The following is a 22,545-nucleotide window of genomic DNA, read 5'->3' on the forward strand; positions in this document are numbered from 1 at the left end:
TATAATAAAAATTTCTATCTCTCTTTTACATTATTTATCTTATCACTTTTTTATTTATAGAAAATTATATATATATATATATATATATATTTATTATACAATTATCATTTCACTTTAAATTAATGGCATAACCCAAGGAAACTGGTTTCCATCACCAGTTCTGCATCGTAAACCCATGGATACCAGGAAATATGAGAAGGATTCTGGATCACAATGGTTTTTGTCTTTAACTTCATTCTCTTAATATTGGGATATATTAATTAATTAATTATTCTCTGCAAGTTCCATTATCTAATCGTGCATGAACCATGACACTACCAAATCTCCGTCTAACGACTATCATTGACTTGTTTTGAAGCATAATTTTCATCAATGGAGAGACAGAGAAGTTTCTCTTTCAAACCCACCAGGCTTTTGGTCTTCTCATTCACAATCTTTTCCTCTATTCTCTTCCTTTCTACCTTCACCATCTGGCTCACCAATTCCACTTCTTCTGTTCACCAGCACACTCATCTTCACTTTAACACTTCTTCTTCTTCTTCTTTTGTCGGTGAAAGGGTTAATGTGAGTCTTCAACCTTTAACTGTTCAGGCTTTGACTGGTTTAACCAAAAACTTCACTGTAACTGGTGTCGTTCCAACTTTGATTCATAACCGTCTTGCTGGGACTGAGAAAAACATCTCTGGATCCAAATCTGAAGTTGTAGGAAACCATGTTGTTGCTTCAACTGTTAATTTCACGGTAATTCAAGACAATGGAACTTCACCTAAGAAGGGTTTCAGTGAGGAACAGAAGCAGTTAGTAGCAGCTGGTTTTGTTGGGAAAACTAAAGTTCCGACTTTGAATAAGTTTGAGCAGAAGAGAGTTGAAGGGTGTGATTTAATAAAAGGGTATTGGGTTTTTGACGAAACGTATCCTCTTTATTCCAAAGATTCGTGTCCTTTTATAGATGAAGGTTTTGATTGTGAGGGAAACGGAAGATTGGATAGAAACTATTCAAAGTGGAGATGGCAGCCCAAAGATTGTGACATTCCAAGGTATTCTCGTTTTCAATCTTTTATGACCTTTTCTTCTGTCTCTGTTTTCCAGCATCTAGCAAGTTTAGGAACTGCATTTTCCTATATTGAGGCAATATTTGGGAACAAAATGATTTTTTTTTTTAGGGTACAGTTTTTATTTTTTCTTAATTTTTTGGCAAAGGTTCAATGCAACAAAAATGCTGGAGTTGATAAGAGGGAAAAGGCTAGTTTTTGTGGGTGATTCGATTAATAGGAACCAATGGGAATCGATGTTGTGCATGTTATTGGGTGCTATTAAAGATCCAAAGAGAGTGTATGAGACACATGGAAGGAAAATTACCAAGGAGAAGGGAAATTATAGTTTCAGGTTTCTGGTAATTCTGCTGAACCTTGAATTTTGTATTGTGTATATATATGCTTGGTCCCGGCGTGTTAGATGTTTCATACTTTCATATTTTCCCTTTCAACAAACCTTGCAGGATTATCAATGTACAGTTGAATACTATGTGAGCCATTTCTTAGTTCATGAAAGCAAGGCAAGAATAGGGCAGAAACGAAGACCAACCTTGCGAATTGATGCCATTGATCATGGTTCATCGAGATGGAGGGGTGCTGATATTTTGATTTTCAACACTGCACATTGGTGGTCACATTACAAAACAAAAGCTGGGTTAGCACTTCTCTTTATCTTTTTTATTTGTTAGGCCTTGAAACCTTTGCTGGTGTGTGCATCCTTCATTGCTAGTATGATATACTTCCATAATCTTTTCATCTTCAAAGCAGGGCAATTCAGTGTGTAATTATGTTAAAGAAAGGGTTTAACCCGACATGATTCCTCTTTGCTGAAATAGAATGCTTGAACATTTATAGAGGCTAATGGCTTGCTGAAAAAAGAATGGTTTTATTCTAGACATTGGGGGTCATAAACAGCAAAAATTGGCATGTGCTGTAACATCCTAATTTTGAAAAATGAGCAATTATAGCTTAATCATTGAATCTTTTTATCACTTAGTGCATGTTTGGTTCAAAATATAATTGTTTAGTTTTGCCAGCTTTCTAAGAGAATTTTGAAAAATAAACGATTATTTCTCCATATTTAACCATTTCCAAACATACACTTTTATATCTCCTTTTTCTTTCAGTAATACCTTTGACAAACCTTTGGCCATATGACAGGATTTATTACTACCAAGAAGGAAGTCTAGTTCATCCTCAGTTAAATGTTTCTACAGCTTTCAGGAAAGCCTTAATGACTTGGGCTTCATGGGTGGACAAACGCATAGATCCTAGAAAAACCCGAGTTTTCTTTCGAAGTTCAGCACCATCCCATTTCAGGTTTGCTTCTGATATCATTCACTCTGTGATCCCTTTTTGTTGTTTCCAAAAACCAAAATGGTTACAAGATGCTAATTAGTGAATTTGATCCTTTGCAACAGGGATGGTAATTGGAATTCAGGAGGACATTGTGCTGAAGCCACTCATCCTCTAAATGAAACCTTAAGAACTACTTATCCTGAGAAAAATATAATCATAGAAGAGATAATAAAGCAAATGAAAATTCCCGTGACATTGTTGAATATAACTAGTTTGTCAGAATATAGGATAGATGGTCACCCATCGATTTATGGGAGAAAAACAAAGTCATCTAGCATTCAAGATTGTAGTCATTGGTGTCTTCCAGGGGTTCCTGATGCATGGAATGAACTGTTATATTTTCATTTACAAAGTATATGAGGTTGACTTGTTCAAACTAGTGTGTGCTCTTCATGTTTGTTCGACGTGTACATATTTGCATGTAAGCATAGTACGATTGCACTGCACCTTATTCTAAATGTTAGAGAAGTAAAAACTTCAAAATTTGAAGAACAGTTAAATGGTTTGAACTGTATCCTTGATATAATAGGGTGTGTATTCGTTTTCATGGTCAGTGAATTAGAACCGAGCTAGTAGGATCCATGTTATGCACGAAATAAATTAAAATATTTTAAAAAATAGCTGTTAAAGCTTCAAAGAGTCTTAACTTCATAAGTGTTTAACCCGACCAAATTTGGCAATAATTGAATTTGAAAGTGACTTTTAGAACAACTTTTAAATAAGAACAGGAGCCGTCATTAAATTAGCTATAATTCTGGTTTGTTTGTTTAAAATCAATTGAATTGATATTACTTTGATATATACATTTTGAGAATTATATGTTGTGAGAAATTAAGATTAAATTTTAAAATTTATTTGACAAGCAAATAACTAAACCGTTTTAAGATGATGCAAGTTTATGTAGGAAGTTATAGACAACATTGTGTATAAAATGATAAATAGAAATGAGGATTTAAAAGTAAGTAATTGCACCCTTATTCATTAATACAATAAATAGTTGAATTAATTTAAGTTTTTAAAATAAGAATAATTAAGTTATTATTGGTTAAAAAATTTTATAACGTTAAAATTAAATTACTTATTGATCTAACATTTGAATTTGATTCAATTTTTCTCAAAATTGGAACATAGAAATTGGATTTGATCAATTGACTATTTTATCAAGAAACTAAATTTCAGAAATCACAAACTATTTTATAAAAAAATAATTTTAAAATCAATTGCCAAATGATTTTTAATAACTTTTTAACAATATATTAAACTCTCTTCTAAAACTTAAATTTTGAAAGTTAAAAAAGGCTTAGAAAAGAAGAGTGCAAATAGAAAAAATAGCGTTCCCATTGTTTCATGGTCCTGGCTTGCGGGTTATTAGGCCCAATATTTTGGCCAGACCAACAAAAAGATGTGACCCAAGTTTTCAATGGAAGACAACCCGTTCTGTTACGTAAGGTTACAGTAAAAATCACAGTAAATAAAGTATCTCATGAATATTTACAAAATTTACTTGTAATAAGTAAAATATTTATTCATTATATAAGTATAGATATAAATATAGATAAATATCTATAAATTTTGTTAAATATATACAATATATAATTAAATTTTATTCTATAACTATGTATTAAAATTTTATTTTATTATATTATTTATGTAAAGTTATATAATATTAAATAAAAATATATTTAATAATAAAGTAAATTAAAAAATTTATTTTAGTTTATATTTTTAATAGAAAAATTTATTTACTATTTTATATTATTTAATTAAACTAATATAATTTAATTATTACACAATTGATATGAGATTAAATTTTTTTAAAAAAATTATTTGTATATGACACACATATAAAATAATTTTTACATAAATATTTTTGTTAATAAAATCATATTGATATTTAAATTATAAATTAAATAATAAATAATAAACATATTATAAATATTTTATAAATTTTACAATCACCTACTATTATCATAAACTTATTATTTATTGATAATATTTAAATTTTATTTTTTATATTTTAATAATATTTTTCTATACAACATGTGTTTTACAAGTACAATTATAATCTATTGAATCTAAATAATATTATTTTTACTATTTATTTACATTTAAAGAAATTTTTGAAAAGATAAAATATAAAAAAATATATCATTAATTCCTATTTGTTAATTTTTTCTTCAAATAAAAAATATAATTTTTTTGATATACAAATATATTTCTTTATTATAAAATTTATATAATTTTAAATATTTAATTCATTAAAATATTTTTTCAAATATTTGTATTTTTGACAAAATACTCTTGTATAGTACATGAGTTAAAAATATTATTATTAATATATATATATATTATTTTAATTAAATCTGTTATTTTTCTTATAATTTTAAATTTAAAAATTAAAAAAAGAATATTTATGTATCCACTTTTTGTTATTATTTAGTACTTAAATTTTTCAGCCTTAACTTTACTCTTATTCTCAATATTTGCTTCGTTAAAACCTAATAATTATGAAACGTTATTCATTAAAATTAGTTGTTAATATCGCCACAAAAAGTCATCGAGTGATCCTACACAAAAGGTCATCTATTGTGCAAATCTATTTCTTTGTTACTCTGATATTGTCAATCCATCAAATCTCACACAAGATAAAGTCATTACTTACAAATAGTTAATGTGTTTAATTTTGCTTATGATTTCTAATAATCTTAATTTATAAAATTATTGTATAAATATACATTTAGCACTTATGATTTTTAAATATTTATTTTTATTTATGTTTGTATCTTATTCAACAACTACTTATTAAATTTTTATATTATTATACTATTTATGTGAAATTATATAAATATATATTTTTTTAAATAAACATAGATAATAAGTACATGATAAATATATAGGTATCCAAATAATATAAAATTAATGTTAAAACTCATACAAATATATGACATTGAATACGAATATTTTTTTAAAATGCAAATGTAAAAATAGGTATTATACTACCTTACTCTTACCCTAACTATTTCCATCCAAGATGTCAGATTTCGTTGATAGCTGAAAAAGCGGGTCCTTTGTCATTTGCGTTAATCCTTTGTACCCTTTATTTATTTTTTCTTTGACTGCATTACCAGCCTTTTCTTTCTTTGCTGGTGAGGAACTTATAATTCCTTTTAATTAAGTTAATTTACTCGGTAGAACAAAAAAATACTTACATAAAAAAATTATACATTTAGTCTACAAAAATAGTTTATATATTTAAAAAATTGTTTTATTTACTGTATGAATATTTTGTTATATTTTGATCTTTATCATTAAAGAGTAAAATATAAGTTTTCTGAAGCGTAAAAACTAATTTGTAATATTAATTATAAGAATTAAATTTATATTTTAAACATAAATAAATAAAAATATTCTTGATAAACTGATCTGGAAAAAATAAAATATTAAATAAAAGAATTAAATTTTAAAAAATACTAAAACATATTTAAATTAAAGATTATTTATAATTTAAAATTATATATACATATTAATAAAATTTATTCAGTAAATATATAAATTAATAAAATAATAAATGTTAGAGTTAATAAAATACTAAGAATAATTAATATATGATATTTTTTATTATAATTAAAAAAAATAAACATATTTAATTTTTTGAGTTAATAAAATAAATATATCTATATATTTTTTAATCTAATTGAGAAAAAATAAATTAACTAATAATATTTTAAATCGATATAATAAAAATTGTTACACCAAGATAAAAAAATTTATGAATTTATTCATAACTTTGTTAACAACCCTGGGCTAATGTAGTAATGTCTAAACTGATCTCAAAATAGAATTGTTTAATCTTCTGCCGATTTATTGTTCAACTCCATCATCCATAATATTATACATATTAGCGTTTGATATTGGTATCCTCATGACAGTTACTCTTGGTTATACTATAGGATGCCCATACGTCCTGGACCTTGGTCCTTGGCTATGGCTCATCAATGAGACTGGTGTTTCTTTGCTTTGCTCTGAGAAGCTGCTGATTCCTCTTTCTTGGCTTTCTCAGCTTTCAGTTTACGAATCCATGGCGGTGATTGATCTGGACCATAAAAATAATCATAGAATAGCTCCTCACCAGCTTTAATGTTCTCCTTGGCAAATATGCCAACTCGATGATCCCCTGCAACGAGCATCACCTATGCAACCGATACAATAGCCCAATCATTATGATAATCTCATAGTGGAGTTCAACGTGCTGAGATCAAAGGGGAAGATTCATATCTCCCCAAAACTGGGGGTTTCTGGACTGACCTTAGCATAGCAGTTGGGTTTTGATGAGTGGTTCGCAAATTTCAACTTGTCTCCTATGCGATAAGCATCAAGAACGTACTGTAGAAAAACAGGCAGCAGATTGAATGGTTGATGAGAGATGTGTGAGGAAAAAACTTAAATCATCAGTTTCAAATCCCAATATATTGCCATGAAAGCGGTGGGGGAAAAGAGAGATTGATGAAAAGCTAATAGAAAGATAATAAAACAATTAGTAGTTCTGCCAAATCAGAGCTATTAGGTAGCAGGTTTTAGATCTTACATCATCCGAGTACCCTCTTATGAAATTACAAGAAAACAACGTCAATGGGAGAAGCACAAGAACAGGCTCAAGTTAAGAGAAAATGTTGTTGATAAGAGACACTTGCCTGATCATTAAGATTAAAAAGGAATGAGTAATTTGCACGATCATATAGTTTCCCTCGCTTCTCTGCTTCTTTCTGACCGATTAGTTCACCCGTGTACTCTCCTAGGCAATCATTTTTGTTAACTGGGTTCTGAAATGCATCATCAATTAGTGAGGAGAATACGCAGTCACCTTATTTGAAAACAAAAAAAGTACAGACATCTCAACCTTTGAGAAGGCTCCCCATCCTGCAACATCAGACTTTGCCCAAAGAATCTGACAGATATAGGAAAAACAATGTGAGATACTGATGTTCATGTACTCATGATTTTATTCATGAATGAAAAACAGATAATTTAAAGAGCAAAATAATTTCTGACCCTCTGTTTTTGTCTTAAAAGAAGCATCATGTTTCCACATTGACCATCTCCACGTCGAGCTGGCTGCCCTAATGAACCATCGCCGCAACTGTAAAAAAGAGTCATTTAAAATAGGGAAGGATACAGCTCAGTTCATTCGGTTGTAGCTGAAATGGTAAATAAAACAGAAAATGGAGATATCAGTCAGCTCAACTCCATTCATGTATAGCAGCAAAAGATACATGGCATCTTTCCAGACAGTCCATATCCCAGTGTCAAAAATGATAGAAGTAATGGTAAGTCACAATTAGTAGATTTCTTTCAGACGAGTGATCAGTGATGAATCATAGCCGATTGCACTGTACATGTTTGAACCCATTTGATCTTTTGTTTTTAATGTGGTACAATAAAGAAACACCCAAGGTCATCTTCAATCATCTAAACTTGGAACATTTTCTTACTTATGTAAGAAATTTTACTGAAGCACGAAAACTAATACTAAGAAATGGAAAACTGTAATAGTTGAGTATTTAAACAAGTGAATATCTTCAAATCAGCCAAGATATACAGATATGGGAATGCGACCATGTTGTCGCATGAGCGGAGGCTACTGAATAATCAGGACCAAAAACATTACCTTACCTATGAGTCTGACTTTCTCAATCAGTCGAAGTAAAATCCAAGAAATGTTGATAAAGAAAAAGGCTACATAAAATCACGTTCAAAATCACCAAAAAAAAATAAGGACATTACCTAACCCAACAATTTCGACAGACATCTGGGTCACATTCACGGTTGGCTGCAAAGCATGGGCATTGTCGACTTCTGCATTGACTTTTAACACAGTGACATCCTCTGAATCGGTTCTTGCAGATCTTTGAACACCTGAAGGTACAAAGCTTATTTATCACGACATTCAAAACATAATTGTTTAACAAATAATTATTCCAAGTCTCTAAAATAGTTCCAGTTTATGTTGAGAAAACATTTTTCCAGCCTTGTAAAGCACGGTTTTATTTTAATAGCTTTCCGTCCACACATGTGTCTATCGTAGCACTCCAAGAGAAATCATGCGTCTTTCCGTTTGAGTTAAAATGCTTAGGTAACCATATATGATAACGTATACAGATCACCTCTTTAGACTTGGATCTTCTGGCTAGATACCCCACAAAGACAGTTAACAAAACAATTCCAATGGACCAACAAATGGCCATGAGAAATATGAAATATCCTGCAACTATTGTGTATTTCTTTAATAGAAAAGGTAAATAATTTAATGAAAATCCACATACCCACAATATTTTTCGCAGCAAGTTCCGTTACGAAGACAAGGACATTGTTTTCCACACATTCCACGGCACCCACATGGAGTATACTGCTTGTTACCCAGATTTTTTCCATGAGCAATTCTCCATGTAGACGGGAGGCCGGCAGACTTCCGAGAAGATGTGAACTTCCTGGGTTTGCCCCTTTTCCGCAGCAACCGTGATCTTGATGGCACTTCTTGGTCCTAGCAAAACAACTCTGGTTCACAAGTGGTTTGATGCTAAAAGCTGAACGTTCAGAATTATAATTTTCCAATAATGGATTTAAAAAGTTCGTCAAGGAAGTACAACACATGAATCCTTAGATACCACGAATGCAAGAGTATAGCGGTTATAAACACACACGTCAGCTTTAAAGTGTAACCCAACCCCTTTTGCAAGTCTGACCAGAAAACACCCTTCCTATCAGGCTACACGGAATATAAAATCTGGGAAGCCCATCGAAGATAATAAGAACTCAAATTTTACCAACTAGTGATGTTGAGTTAATTTTTTTATGTGAGCAAGTCATTTCAGAATATATTAATGTTCTCTACTTAAATTTGTTTCTTCAATAAATGCCATCATAACTTATGCCATGCAATATGTAAGGAAGAGCTAAATTTCCATCTTCGTCCAACCACTCCTCTCCACCTCCTTAAAAAAATGATCAAGACGATAGAAGAAAACATAAAGAAAGGGAAACGAGTGCTTGTAATTCTCACTGTGTTCTCTGTATTAATCTTTTCAATTTTGTCCATGATTGATCCTGCTATGGATTTGTGGGCCATTGACTCTCCCCCAGCACACATATATGTAGCTACTTCCATGCAAGTCTTCATGCCAGAAAGTAAGTTCCGGGCTATAAGGCAACTGCAGATCGTGAGTAGCACATGAGCAAAAACCAAAAAAATAAAAAAAAATAAAAAAAATCACAATTGACATAGGTAGCTGCAACGGTATTTACAATACAAACATTTTAAAGTTGCTCTATCACTGCAACGTTTGGGAGATATCAAATAGTGACCTAAAAATGCAATCAGACCTCAAAAGAAAAACACCGACTGCTTATTAAGAGGAAAAATACCTCGGTAGAGCTTAATTCTTGCACAAGAAAGAATATTTTACACATGTACAAGCACAAATACTATAAAAAGAAAACTATTGCAAAATATTCATTGTACCCACTCTTTACTAAATGCTAGTAATATGCCCTCGACACATTCTTTTATATATTTTCTTTATTATTCACTTAAATTTGTATTGATCTTACTAAATAATAATGCTAGTCTCATTCCTTATTTTGTGGATGAGTAGAGAGCCCTCTCCCTGGGTGGCGGACTTAACATGAAAATCAATAAATAATAAAAGGTTATAAAATGTGTTGGATCCCACTTTTTAACTTTACTGGTTCCACGGGACTGCATAGGTTGACAACGAAACACATGCCAGGAACAAAACAGCACCTCCAAACACACACACACACAGCTAAATTTGATGCCTCCATTTCTGTACACAGTACAAAGCTTTTGGAAGAAAAATACTAACAAACATGGTCCAAGTATTAGAAGTAAGATGAAGAAAAAGATAGCTCCATACCTATTTCTCCCAAACATTTCTACTCCCTTCAAATATAAGTCTTTCTCCAGAAGTTTCCAATCTGAGATACTTGGCATCTCATCAACTTGCATTTCCGTTGAATTAGAATGCTGCTCAAATTCTATCTCTTTTGTGAGATCTTTTCGTCCATCCTCAACTCCCTTGTCATGCTCACCACGGCAGCTGCTACCAGAAACTAACAATTTATTTGAAGTATGTTCAGCAAGGTTTGTCAAAGATGAAGAATTAATTGTGCGTTTTTCTTCATCACAAGCATCCAAATTTAGGTCCTTGTTGTGATTGCCATTTGCGGTAACTACATCATCTGAGATTTTCTTCAGCTTTTTACAAGAACTGAGAGACTCATCGGGAGGCATCAGAGACTCAGCAGGAGGCAATGTTGAGTCATGCAGTACTGAGTCTGACGGATTAATGACCTTCCTTTTCCCCATACTTTCTGATACAGGCACATCCGAATTGGGATCTCCATGAGAACAAATTTCTGTTGTAAGAGGTACTGTCACATAACGGGATCTTTCTTTCTGCCAGTTAGCTTTGGTACTCTGATGATTACCAGGCTCCTTTGAACTGGAGGGTGTCAATATCCCTTCTACCTCTAACATTGGTTTAATTTTTTTATCCTGAGAAGACCCTAGAGCTGAATTTTCTTTCAACTGCGAAAAGATGAAATGGAGCCAATTCAATATCTTGCGCATATTTTTAATAAAATTTTATCATTTTTATATGCTAAAGACTAGCATCAAAAATTGATATTACTATTTTTTTCTTAATTGAGTTGCTAGCTACTTTGTGCAAGGTTCCATTAAATACAATAATCTAACTATTTTTTTAAAATAATTTAAGAATTTATTAAATATTTAAATTAATGACTTAGGTTTTAAATTATTTTAAAAAATTTATTACTTCAATTAAGTTATATAAATACGTAAGAACCAAAAAGTTAATTTTACTTAAATGTTATTGTTTCAATGAATTAGAAAGCATTTATTATTGAAGAATTTATGCCAATACAGGTCAACAAAGCGCTTATCGTAGAGGCATTGTCATTTTTTGTTGTATACTAATCCCGCGGACTATAAAAATTTGCTTCTGTCACTTTTTTTTTTTTTTAATAATTTTCCTTTCATTTTGTTAAAATAATAACTAATTAAAAAAACTGTATGCATTCATTATTTTGAAAGAATAATTCTAATTTTTTTATCATTTGATCCTACAAATGTTTTTAGTTATTAAATAAAAAACTTTATGCATTCATTGTTTTCAAATAATAAATACATATACTTTTTATTTAATATTTACTTTATAAATTAATAAGAATATTATAATTTTATTAACTAGTGTCTTAAGATATTATTTAAAAAAATAAAAAATAGTAAACTTTTATTAAACAAACATATTAAAAATTATAAAAATAAATGAATTATTACGTTTTTAAATAATTTTTTATTTTAATTTATTAACCAGTGGAGGAGGATATAACAAAACTCATTTTGTCAGTATAAAACATATTTAATATTTTTTATTTAGTAATTAAAGATATGGGCTTTGCTATATTTTCCTACAGATTTATCTAAGGAGATTTGTGATAATAACAGGTTGGAGAATTTTTAAATTATTCTTCAAACAATTTCAGCAGGGTAAAAAACACTTTTACTGTACCACTTTGGTATATTTTTTGAGAGATTGTATAAGTTATTTCATAAGATAAATAAATAAATTATAAATTAAATTATAAATTATATTAAAAATTATAATAACTATATTTAACGTTTTATAGACATTAGTTGACTTAATATGAAATTATTTAACATTAGGTAACTTGCCCAAATCCTAACTTGAACTCTATGACATAGTAAAAAAAAAAAAAATCTATGACAAAGGAGAAGAACAATACCAGAAGGTAACACTGATCACTGCATGGTTCCCTCTCACCTTCAGGTTCGGACCAAATTGGCTGCTTTTCACTCTGAAATAAATCATGAAATTGACTTACTGGTGGAGTTCGAAACACATATTAAGCTAAAAAGAACATGGAGCCCGGTTCCTTACAGGATATATTAAAGGTTGAGAACAGCCATGCACAGGACAGTCATAGACCCGCTGGAAGAATTACAAAAAAAGCATAGACACACAAAATAGTTAATATCATATTAGACACCATGGCAATGAGAAGAATGTTAAAAGGTTCCTGTTGTAGAATGTACGATGCACTGGCGACAAAAAAGATTATCGAAAAAATCTAAAGCATCATTCAAGCTTTTCTCCAAACATATGCCAGTAAGAGATTCACATCCTCCAGAATCTTCAGAATGCTGCTCTAGACTCCTCATATTCTTCTCCTTGAGATTTTCATACCTCTCCTGCATATTTTTATGGAAAAAGACAACTCCCAGACGTGAAAATGGCTGCTCAAAATATCCATGGCGCAAAGGCTGTTAATCATGTCTAGAAGTTACACTAGATTACCTTAATCTCTGATTCTGAACCAAGAACAAACAGCCTAACGATGCTCATTACCTCCTCAATCAACCCAAGTTCCTCATATGCCATCCTAATATATTCAAGAGTCAAGATAGTAATTTTAGAATGGAGAAGCTTCAAACATTTAAATAAAGTAGAAAATAGATCCACAATAAATTTAAATTTGGTATGAAATTTAAATATCACGTGTGATGACGATAAGGGTCTCGTTTCCTGAACAGCAACAAGGAAAGCCACTGGAGGTCCAGTGAGGCTTCTATTTCAGCAAAATAAATAAATTAAGGATTTATATCTTTGACGAAAAAGACTGCAGTCAGGATCTCTAACTACTGCAGTAATTTCATTTTTCTTCATAAAAGAAAACAGAGAACTTCTACATGTAAGCATAATCTCCATCTTAAATTTACCTCAGAATTTCGTCTTCAGCCTCAGTGAACTTATGTTCCTCTTCCGCAGGTTCGTCTTCATCACTGTCACTGCATATCAGCGTTTCACCTCCATGTTGATCATAGTATATTTGCCTTTTCCCAATAACAGACTGATCTGGGGCCATTCTCTGATTTCTGTTTTGCGTGAAAGATTTTGAAAAATCACAAATACATGACATGATCAGTGTACAGATTGATCAATAATATTTGAAATGGATGTCTCTGTCTGAAAAGAAAATACAGTTCAGGAAGCATGTATTTTTCACATTGGCGAAATTTGCATTACTGCACATCAGGGACGTCTGAACAGAAAATTAGTCTTTGAAACTTGAAAATCAAATGCACCTGATCAAATGTACCCAAGCTGTATATCGTGGTACTTTTTCCATGTATGGTATCTTGATGCTTGTTTCAGATAATATGTCCTCGAAGTCCATCTCTACCAAACCACCTTGAGGGAAACCACTGAATATACGTAAAGGGCGTTCAATTCTTGAAGCAAGCATATTGGTATTTTCCTCAGTCTCCAATGAGTCCCTACTTGATATTTCTGACATGACCATTACAAGCTGGCTTTCAACAGTCTCCCAGTTATTCCGGAGCTTTTCCTGTGGAAATTAACATAACTCAGATTAATTGAAAGTGCAGCTAACCAGCAGTGAGTACAACAAGAACCCATCTCAACCTTGCATTTTGCAATTGAGGAAAACAAATTCAAGTATGTAATAATAAGGCTGTAGGCAAGGAAAGAGTCCATTATGCCAACTTGCAACACGTTTTATTTTTCAATATTTGTCTTCACCTTTGTGCATTATCCAATTCTCCACAGAAAAAACTAGGAACAGTAATTCCAGAAAATCAATTTAACTTTGCAGATAGCATAAATAACAAAGAAGCTGACTGTCCAATATACATAAGAACACAGAGATGAACCATTTCCCAGAATCAGACCACCCGATCGGAAACTTACATCGATTGATCCCTTTCTCCTCCAATGGGTTTGCTCTATCAACTGATTTATCTTGGTCAACAAGTTTCTAATAGGATCTGATATTGCTTTTCCAGGTTGTTTCTGTCAACATTATATCATACAATAAAATATTACAAAAAAAACTTCAAAAATTAAATAAAATAAAAAACACAAAACTCCTTATAATTTTACGTAAAAAAATAAAAATTTGTATATCACGTTTGGCCACCAAAAAAAAAAGTAACGAACGCGAAGTTCAATCCTCATGCACTGAAGCAATGGAACTACGCGTTCCTTTTTCAAAAGGAATTATCGACATCCAAACACGGTGCGAAATTCCGGAACTCAAATGTCGTTTGTGGCTGTACTATTACACACAGAGATAGAGGAAAGAGAGTTCGTTTCGTTTCACCCTTCAATATCCGATTAGATGCAAAATAGAGTCTAATCATCTGAGTTTAACTCTGAACCGTCGTTGCGATACGATTTCAAAGAACAGAATGAGATTTAAAAAAAAATAAAAATCTAATTAATTATAAATTAAAGGAAATGAAGATATCGAGAGAGTGTAAAGAGAAACAGACTAGAGTCCTGGAGCTGGATGCAGAGTTGGAGACCATGGATGCGCGCAGAGTTTGGTGAAAGGAGAAAGAGTGAATCGAAGAAGAAGAAGAGGAGGAGGAGAGAGTGAATGAAGCGAGTAACGCTCTCTAGAAATGACATGGCATACCGCCAACACTGCCTAATTTATGGTGCCGTTTCATGCGCTATTCACTGTTCCTTCCCTTCTACGTACTACGTGGGGACCACCATCCTCAAATTCAACGTGTTTATCTAACAACTCTTACATCTATTTTTAATTTTTTATTACATCATTAATTATATTTCATTTTTTTAATTTTTAATTTTTCCCTCCATTCACTTTATATTTAAAAGGGAGGGAATAAAAATTTTCCGTTTCTCACCGTAATAGTATTTTAATAATATTTTTAGAATTTTATTTAAATATATTATTAATGTATAAAAATTTATATTATAATTTAATCTTAATTGCTGTTATATCATTAAACATCATTGATTTTTTGATAATTAATATAAAATTTACTTTTACAATATATTCTAATGATTTGAATGTAATTTTTTTAAAAATAATAATATATTAAAATTAAACTTATATTTTTAAGAGGTGAAATGTATCTTCTTAATTACTTAATATCAATTTTATTAATTAAAAGTAAATAATTTTACTATATTAAAAAATTATAGGTATTTATTATTTTCCTCATTCACTAATTAAAGATTTATTTGAAATATTTTTTCTCAAAAATAAATAATTATAAAAAGAAAGAAATTTATAATTGTTCTATTTTTAGCATATGTCCACATGAATTGCCATCAAATAAAACAAAATTCAATACTTGTATCCTATTTTAATTTAATGTGCATCAAAATAAAGGTAAATTATTTTATAGTATCATCTCATTTTATATTGTTATTTTATTAAAAAATAAATATATTTTTTTAAGACAAACATATATTATATATATTCATTGTTGTTAAAAGTTTTCTAAAATATGGTATATAGATTTAGAAAAATGTTAATTTTAAAGGAGTGTATAAAGAACTAAAAATGCTAATTTATATTGAAAGATTTTATTTATTTTTTAAAATGATAAAAAAATAATAAATGCTATCTATTTTAACAAAAAAATACACTATCTTTAAATGCTTAAAATTAATCAGCTCAGGTTAATAAAAGTGATAAATTTATTAAGTGTCGTTCTATATTTACAAGTTTTTCTAAATGTCAAATAATAATATATTGAAATTAGCTCATTCAATTTTCAAAAAGTTACAATTAAATTGTATTAAATAAATTATAATTCGGATTTGTTCGCACATAAAATAAACTAACATAGATGTAATCATAAACTTATAAAGTATAATTCAAGACTATATATTTTAATTTTGATAATTATGTGACTAAAATTTACTTTGTTTTCCTAATATTTGACAATTATTGCCAAAAAAAAAAAGAGTACTGGATAACTAGTCAGTACTCACATTCAAGTTGTGTAAGTAAGTAAAGTGAATATTTATTTTCTTTTATTTAAAAATAAATAGATTAGTTTCTAAAGACTTGGAAAACGTATTTAATATTTAATTTATTTTTTTATTAATGAATTTATAGTTCATTACTATTTAATTATATGTAACTATTTATTTGCATTTGATAAATAATTAATAACTGATATCGTCGACTGTTCATCAATTCAAACTTATTCAGGTTATCGATAATTGAAGGATATTCAAAATAGGTTTAAATGAGTCATCCTTTCAATTGTTAAAAATGCTATCTTTAAAAAATCTAAACAAAATTATTAAAATTTAATACCAGACATTTGATAGATATTTATCCCAATAAATTTAGAATTTTAAAACATTTAATATGAACTCTTATATTTTACAATTTTTTAATATTTATTGATTTTTATTTCTTTTTAAATTTTATCACATTATTAATTATATCTTTTTTTTCCTGATTCTCTCTTACTTTCACTCACTTTACACCGGAAAAAGTATATATATATATATATATATATATATATATATATATATATATACTAAAATTAATGTACTATGTATTTTTAAAAAATATAAAAATAAAGATTATTTAATTACATTCTTATAAAATTCTGTTTCATAAAATTTAATATAAATAATCAAACTAATATTTTGTTATAATTTATCATGTTGATAAAAAATATATTTTATAAAAAAATAAGATTTATAAAAAACAAGCTCAAACTATTCAATTTGAGTAACTTGATAACTATATTTAGGAAAGAGACGTTCAATAATCAGTAAAATTAAATTGAATCACATGGTTGACATTTTTTTAAAATATATTTTTCTATTTTTAAATAATATTTTTCATTTTTAAATTTTTTAACAAATTTATCTCTCTAACATAAATAGATTATACTATTAAAAAATAAGATATTGTGAAATTATTCAATTTGAGGGATTTGATAATTAAGAAAGAGACGTTCAAATTGAATTTTTTTATTTTCTATTTATTCATTTATAGTTTTAATTTTTGTTAACACTTTTAAAGAAATTCTTAACAAATATATATTATACTATACAAAATTTGTCTATTTATTCAATTTAAATCATTAAATAATTTAAAAATTCAACAATTATTTTTTATGAATAAATTCAATAATTAATAAAATCAGATGGAATGTATCTCATGCAGATGTGGGTTCAAATTCCAATGGTGACGTACAAAATTTATTAGTTGGTGATTTGTAAGTATTTTTGTGAAACCTCCATGCACCCTCTTGAACTACGAGATCCAACTCACCTGAATATTTTGCTATATATAACAAACAAAAATTGTCTAATTGAATTTATTTACTAACCAGTATTTTTATTTTATATTTTAATTTGAATTTTTTATATTTTAACAAATTTATATCTTAATGTATGTAGAGGTAGAGTATTTTTTTTTTAAACCACAATTTTTTTTTGCAAAAGACAATTCTATTATTATTAAGAATAATAAAAATTTTCATTTAAATATTTAATATAACAAAAATACTATTTGATATAAAAATTTCATTCAAATTATTTAATTTGAATCACTTAATAATTAAAAGAAGTGACCAATAATTATAACAATTAAATTGGGTCGTCCGATTAAAATTTTTAAATAAATTTAATTTTTTTCTATTTTAAAATAAAATCTATTTTTTTTAACATAATAACAATTGTTCCCTCTTAACATATATAAGTCATATCATTTGATAAAAAAATCAAAATATTCAATTTGAATGTTTTGACCACTACAAATTAGATAATAAAAGAAATAAAAAAAATAATGGAGATGATCAATAATCATTAAAATTTTGACTAGTTAAATTAAAAGTATATTTTTTAGTTTTAAATATTTACTTTTTAAAATATGTTAATAATAATCAATTTAACCAACTAATATATAAACATAAAACTTTTTATTAAATAAATTGAGCATATATTATCACGTTGTTTAATAATTAAGTTAATAATATTTTTATTAAAAAATATATAAAGAGACAAAATATTTCTTATACTGATATAAGTTTAAAAACTCGTGCACCTAATTTCAACATTTCATTTAACTTATATCGAACAAGTTATAATTTATTATTTTATTAGTTGTTAGATGTAAGTTAAATGAAAAGTTCAGATTGAATGTAAGAATTTTTAGACTTATACTAATATAAAAATATCCTTCCCTCTATATAAAATATTATATTTATAAAATTTAACCTCTGACATCTATTCTTCATATTGTGTATAAAATTTATTATCCTTTCTTATGTCTATACTTTTGGAAATATTATTTTTCTAAGGATCAATTAGATTATTTTTCATATAAGAAAGGTTGTTTAAATATTATTTTACACAATGGAAATTGTTTATGGTGTAAAAAAGTATTTAAATATTTTTTTAAAAAGAATCGTATATACGCTTATCTTTTCTCACATTCATCTTTATATAACTATTACTGGTATAAATATTAAAAAACTTGTTTACGATAATCAAATTAGACTATTTCTCGTGTGAGGGAAAAGGCTTCTTTTTTTAAAAATATTTTGCACAACGGGAATTGCTGGTTGCTACCTTATATGGTTTACATGTTATGTAGCAGACACTTTCATCAAATTAAATGGAGTTCTGTTAATGAAGGAACTAATGTGTCTTGCATAAGCAATTTCAAGTGAATCTTCGATATATTTTTAGAACCCAAATCAGCTTCTTACTCAATAACTAAATTTTTTTATAGATGATTATCTATACTTACATTCAAACTGATTTAATGGATAAAATGTATACTCATTGTGAGTCAATTTTGTGAATATCCATTAAACGCGTAAAATATATACTTATTAATTAAACGGACCCTACTATATTCTTTATTCTCCCTCCCCTCAACCAAAAGACATAAATTAATCAGAGGATCTTAGGAACAACCAAAAAAATGTCCTCTTGGGACAACCAATGCGAAAATTGTTTTTATTTATGGTTATTTATTATTATTTGTATTTTTTTGGCTAAATATTATTTGTGGGAAATGATTATAGTAAGAGTTAATATTTTTTTTATAATGAAGTACAAACAAGTTTTCACTATACGAACATGAAGTCGCTTTTCAGTAGCTACTGATCTTTTATTTATTATTTTCAAGTTTAAGAATAAATCACATTTAACTAAATGTAAACAAACAATTAATACGTAAGAGCTGTGAATAGTTAATAACTGATTTTAAAGAGTGTTTTCAAATAAAAAAAATACAAATTTTAATGAATAATTTATTATGCCAAACATTTTGTAATGAAACAATAATAAATTAATGCATACAGTTTCTATTTTCTCGGTTTCCAGAGTTTATATACGTAAGAGCTGGAAAAGTAGATTCATGGTGATTTATTTTTGAATCAATCCCCAACTATTTAATTAAACGAATACATCATTTTCCAAATATCAAACACTGTAACGGATTAATCTTTCATTATTTTTAAGTGTCAAAAACGCATTAAATGCATTTATCGTACTTTATATCTAGAATTTGAAAATCACCTCATTTTAAAGAGTAGAAATTGAGTTTCATTCACAAGTACCATGTTTGACAAAATTATACATGTTTAATTCTGTTACACTTTGGCAATCAAAATACTGGACATGCATGTTATACAATCCACAAAATACATAAAACAAACAAGCCTTCCGAGGGAATAAGAAGGGAACTTAACTTCGTATTTTTACAAATGAATCATGTGTTTGGAAGTGTGAAGTACCCTCAAAAGTAAATTTATTTTAACATTACATGTTATAACTCATTTTAAACATACTTTTAAAAGATTTTTCTTGCTTTACAAACACACACTGAATATATCACTATCAAGTGTCCCCCAAAAACAATCTCAAAGAAACCTCCAAGCTGAGATTGAATGCAAAGGAGTCCCCTTCCATCCAACAACGAGACCCTTGCCATTCTTGTCAATAGTGCAGAATTTACCAAAAGCAAACTCTTTGGCGACCAACTCAGCTTGGTACATAGATGACTCACTAAACCCGGTTTCCACCATTCGATACCTTGCAAAGAACCTTCTCCAAACATCTATTTTCACATTCCTTACTGTCCTTTCCCTTCCTTCCATAGCAACAATGTTTCGTATCCCTTCAGATAATATTGCTTCAGTTGTCATTCTACACCCAGTCTCCTCTTTTATGCAGGTTTCAAGGCAATCAAAAAAGGCTGAGTAGGAGAACAACGCTTCAATGAAGCGATTCACAAAGGAGGGAGAGTTGTGGTTTGCTTCTACTTCAAGTACTATCATTATTCTTGGCTTAATATTTCTTATAACCCACATCAAATTTTCCATACACTTGGGCCTTGACACCAAGTACCTTAGAAAATATGGGGAATATACAGCAACAGCTTCATCATCTTCCATTTCAAAATGATCTTCCCTTATTTCTGCCATATCTATAACGAAAATTGCCTTATATGAAAAGGGTAAGTTCAAGGATTCAGCAAAACTAGCTAACCTTTTGCCTGTTTCTTCTATCATGGCTTTGCATGTCTCAAGTGCAATGGCAGTGATCTTAAAAAGTTCCACTGAGTAATTCTGGCGTTCTGTCAGTGCTTGCATCAAAGCTGTGCAATGCACCCCATTTTTTATTTCAAGATCTATAAGATGGATTTTTGTCTCACATGCAACATGTTCCACTATAGTTTGTATTCCAGTGAATTGCATCACTTGATTGAATGGAATATTTTGATGGCATGTGAGGGAAGTGTTGGTATCCATCTTTTGAATTAACTCCCTTTCTTCATTTTTCTCCGATACCTTAAGTGTCATCCTTCCTGTTTCTTTGTCTATTCTCTCTCGAAGTGCTTGAGCGAAATGAAAAATAACTCTTTGAACAGGACTTGCACTTCTAGATGAATTCCATTGACAATGTTGAAGTAACCTGCTAGCACGTTCAAATTGTTTGCACCCTACCCTCTCAGCTGCAGCTAGGAGAAACTGAGCAAGTTCCACATCTCTATTTTCTTCCTCGGACAAACTCCCAAGTTCCAATCCATATGGGTGCATAGGTAGACAAAAACTATCATTCCAATGTGCAGAGTATTGGACATACCTGTTGAGAAGCACATGATCATAAGAGAGAAATTGAGAAAAATTAGAAATGTGTTGTTGCTTGAAAATGAGAAAGATGATACAAATCAGCCATGGGTGTAGCTTATATATAAGTGGAAAATAAATAATCCAATTAACTCTAACTTCGTAATCAATATTTTGTAACGTATTTACGAGAGTACAAAATAAAAAAAAAACTTATTAAAAAATTATAATATTTAATATTATAAATATGATAGATCTTATAATATTTTATAATTTTTAATAAATATCTACTGTATATAGCTTCTTATTACTTGTTCTTCTACACACCTTAGAAAAATGGTTTAATTAATATATGTAACAATACCTTGCTCCGGCCAATCTTATTATTTCTTCAGTTGACATCTTCTGGTGATCCAAAGAAGTTTCAATATTGCTAAAGGTGCTTGTACTTGGTTCGCTTAGCTTCTTGAACCTGCTTCCGTAATTTCGCAGAAGCTCTAAGGATGCGAAAGAGGGTGGCGTCTGTTTATTGTATTCAACTGATTCTGAATTTGCCACTCCATGTTTCTTTAGCCTTGTAGTTTCCTGAAATAGTTGTGTTGGTTGCACTTGCATATCAGGGTCGAAGTAGTTGATCTCTTCTAACATCAAGTTATCAACTTTAGGTTGTTCTTGCTGCTGCTGATTTTGACCTTCGAACAAATTAGCTCCTTTTCCATTCTCAGGAGGCAGGGGATCAATCTCTCCCATCAATTCCATTTCAGAGAAATTGTCTTTCCCTTGGAATACAACCTCTTCTATAGAGCCATAATCCTCATGAATTCCTTTGAAATTTAAAGTTGTGGAAGAAAATTGGTCAATTTTCATGTTGGATTACAACAGAAAACATGAATGATTTCAACAATTTACACTGAAGACACTGCGCTTGTCTAGATAAACATCGAAGAGAGGGTGTCCATTATCATCATTCGTTCTGAAAAAATGAACATTTTTAACATTACTATAAGTGCTTGAATAAACTTACCATCACGAAATATATAAATAAATGTGACTAGGAACATGTACGTAACTTTGATGGTGATGTCGTCGATGTTTTCATTGCAGTCGTAAGCCAGCAGTTATAAAATATCTAATATTTTA

General features: G+C 29.3%; 3 protein-coding genes across 3 annotated transcripts; 1 reads left to right on the top strand and 2 right to left on the bottom strand.

Moving 5' to 3' along the window:
• The first annotated feature begins 145 nt into the window (after positions 1-145).
• LOC113862939 (protein trichome birefringence-like 6) lies at positions 146-2,877 on the top strand. The gene is made up of 5 exons (XM_027496253.1): positions 146-1,037; positions 1,201-1,393; positions 1,499-1,689; positions 2,196-2,354; positions 2,456-2,877. Exons 1-5 carry the CDS (start codon positions 373-375, stop codon positions 2,751-2,753), a joined length of 1,506 nt encoding a protein of 501 aa, XP_027352054.1. The 5' UTR covers positions 146-372; the 3' UTR covers positions 2,754-2,877.
• Positions 2,878-6,259: 3,382 nt separating this feature from the next.
• LOC113861028 (histone-lysine N-methyltransferase EZA1-like) lies at positions 6,260-14,491 on the bottom strand. The gene is made up of 17 exons (XM_027493628.1): positions 14,474-14,491; positions 14,225-14,326; positions 13,600-13,862; positions 13,234-13,389; positions 12,812-12,896; positions 12,550-12,705; positions 12,395-12,445; positions 12,240-12,311; positions 10,325-10,998; positions 9,451-9,598; positions 8,714-8,931; positions 8,175-8,306; positions 7,443-7,530; positions 7,291-7,338; positions 7,085-7,213; positions 6,699-6,776; positions 6,260-6,583 (listed from the first exon to the last, which is right to left on the bottom strand). Exons 1-17 carry the CDS (start codon positions 14,489-14,491, stop codon positions 6,386-6,388), a joined length of 2,616 nt encoding a protein of 871 aa, XP_027349429.1. The 3' UTR covers positions 6,260-6,385.
• A 5,705-nt stretch (positions 14,492-20,196) lies between these two features.
• On the bottom strand, positions 20,197-22,272 carry LOC113861029 (DELLA protein RGL1-like). Its single transcript, XM_027493629.1, has 2 exons — positions 21,770-22,272; positions 20,197-21,421 (listed from the first exon to the last, which is right to left on the bottom strand). The coding sequence occupies exons 1-2, from the start codon at positions 22,270-22,272 to the stop codon at positions 20,197-20,199; spliced, it is 1,728 nt and encodes a 575-aa protein (XP_027349430.1).
• Positions 22,273-22,545: the final 273 nt, after the last annotated feature.

This window comes from Abrus precatorius, unplaced genomic scaffold (genome assembly GCF_003935025.1).
Source record: "Abrus precatorius isolate BTA unplaced genomic scaffold, Abrus_2018 Scaffold3, whole genome shotgun sequence".
Lineage (NCBI taxonomy): Eukaryota > Viridiplantae > Streptophyta > Magnoliopsida > Fabales > Fabaceae > Abrus > Abrus precatorius.

Excerpts from the sequence above, each read along its gene's own strand:
- LOC113861028 (XM_027493628.1), bottom strand. Across the intron at positions 13,390-13,599 it reads GCTTGGGTACATTTGATCAG|AAATCAGAGAATGGCCCCAG; the intron begins GTGCATTTGATT and ends CACGCAAAACAG. Across the intron at positions 6,584-6,698 it reads AACCCAACTGCTATGCTAAG|GTGATGCTCGTTGCAGGGGA; the intron begins GTCAGTCCAGAA and ends TCGGTTGCATAG.
- LOC113862939 (XM_027496253.1), top strand. The coding sequence starts at position 373 with ATGGAGAGACAGAGAAGTTTCTCTTTCAAACCCACCAGGCTTTTGGTC. Across the intron at positions 1,038-1,200 it reads AAAGATTGTGACATTCCAAG|GTTCAATGCAACAAAAATGC; the intron begins GTATTCTCGTTT and ends TTTTTGGCAAAG. Across the intron at positions 1,690-2,195 it reads CATTACAAAACAAAAGCTGG|GATTTATTACTACCAAGAAG; the intron begins GTTAGCACTTCT and ends GCCATATGACAG.
- LOC113861029 (XM_027493629.1), bottom strand. The coding sequence starts at position 22,272 with ATGAAAATTGACCAATTTTCTTCCACAACTTTAAATTTCAAAGGAATT. Across the intron at positions 21,422-21,769 it reads ATAAGATTGGCCGGAGCAAG|GTATGTCCAATACTCTGCAC; the intron begins GTATTGTTACAT and ends GCTTCTCAACAG.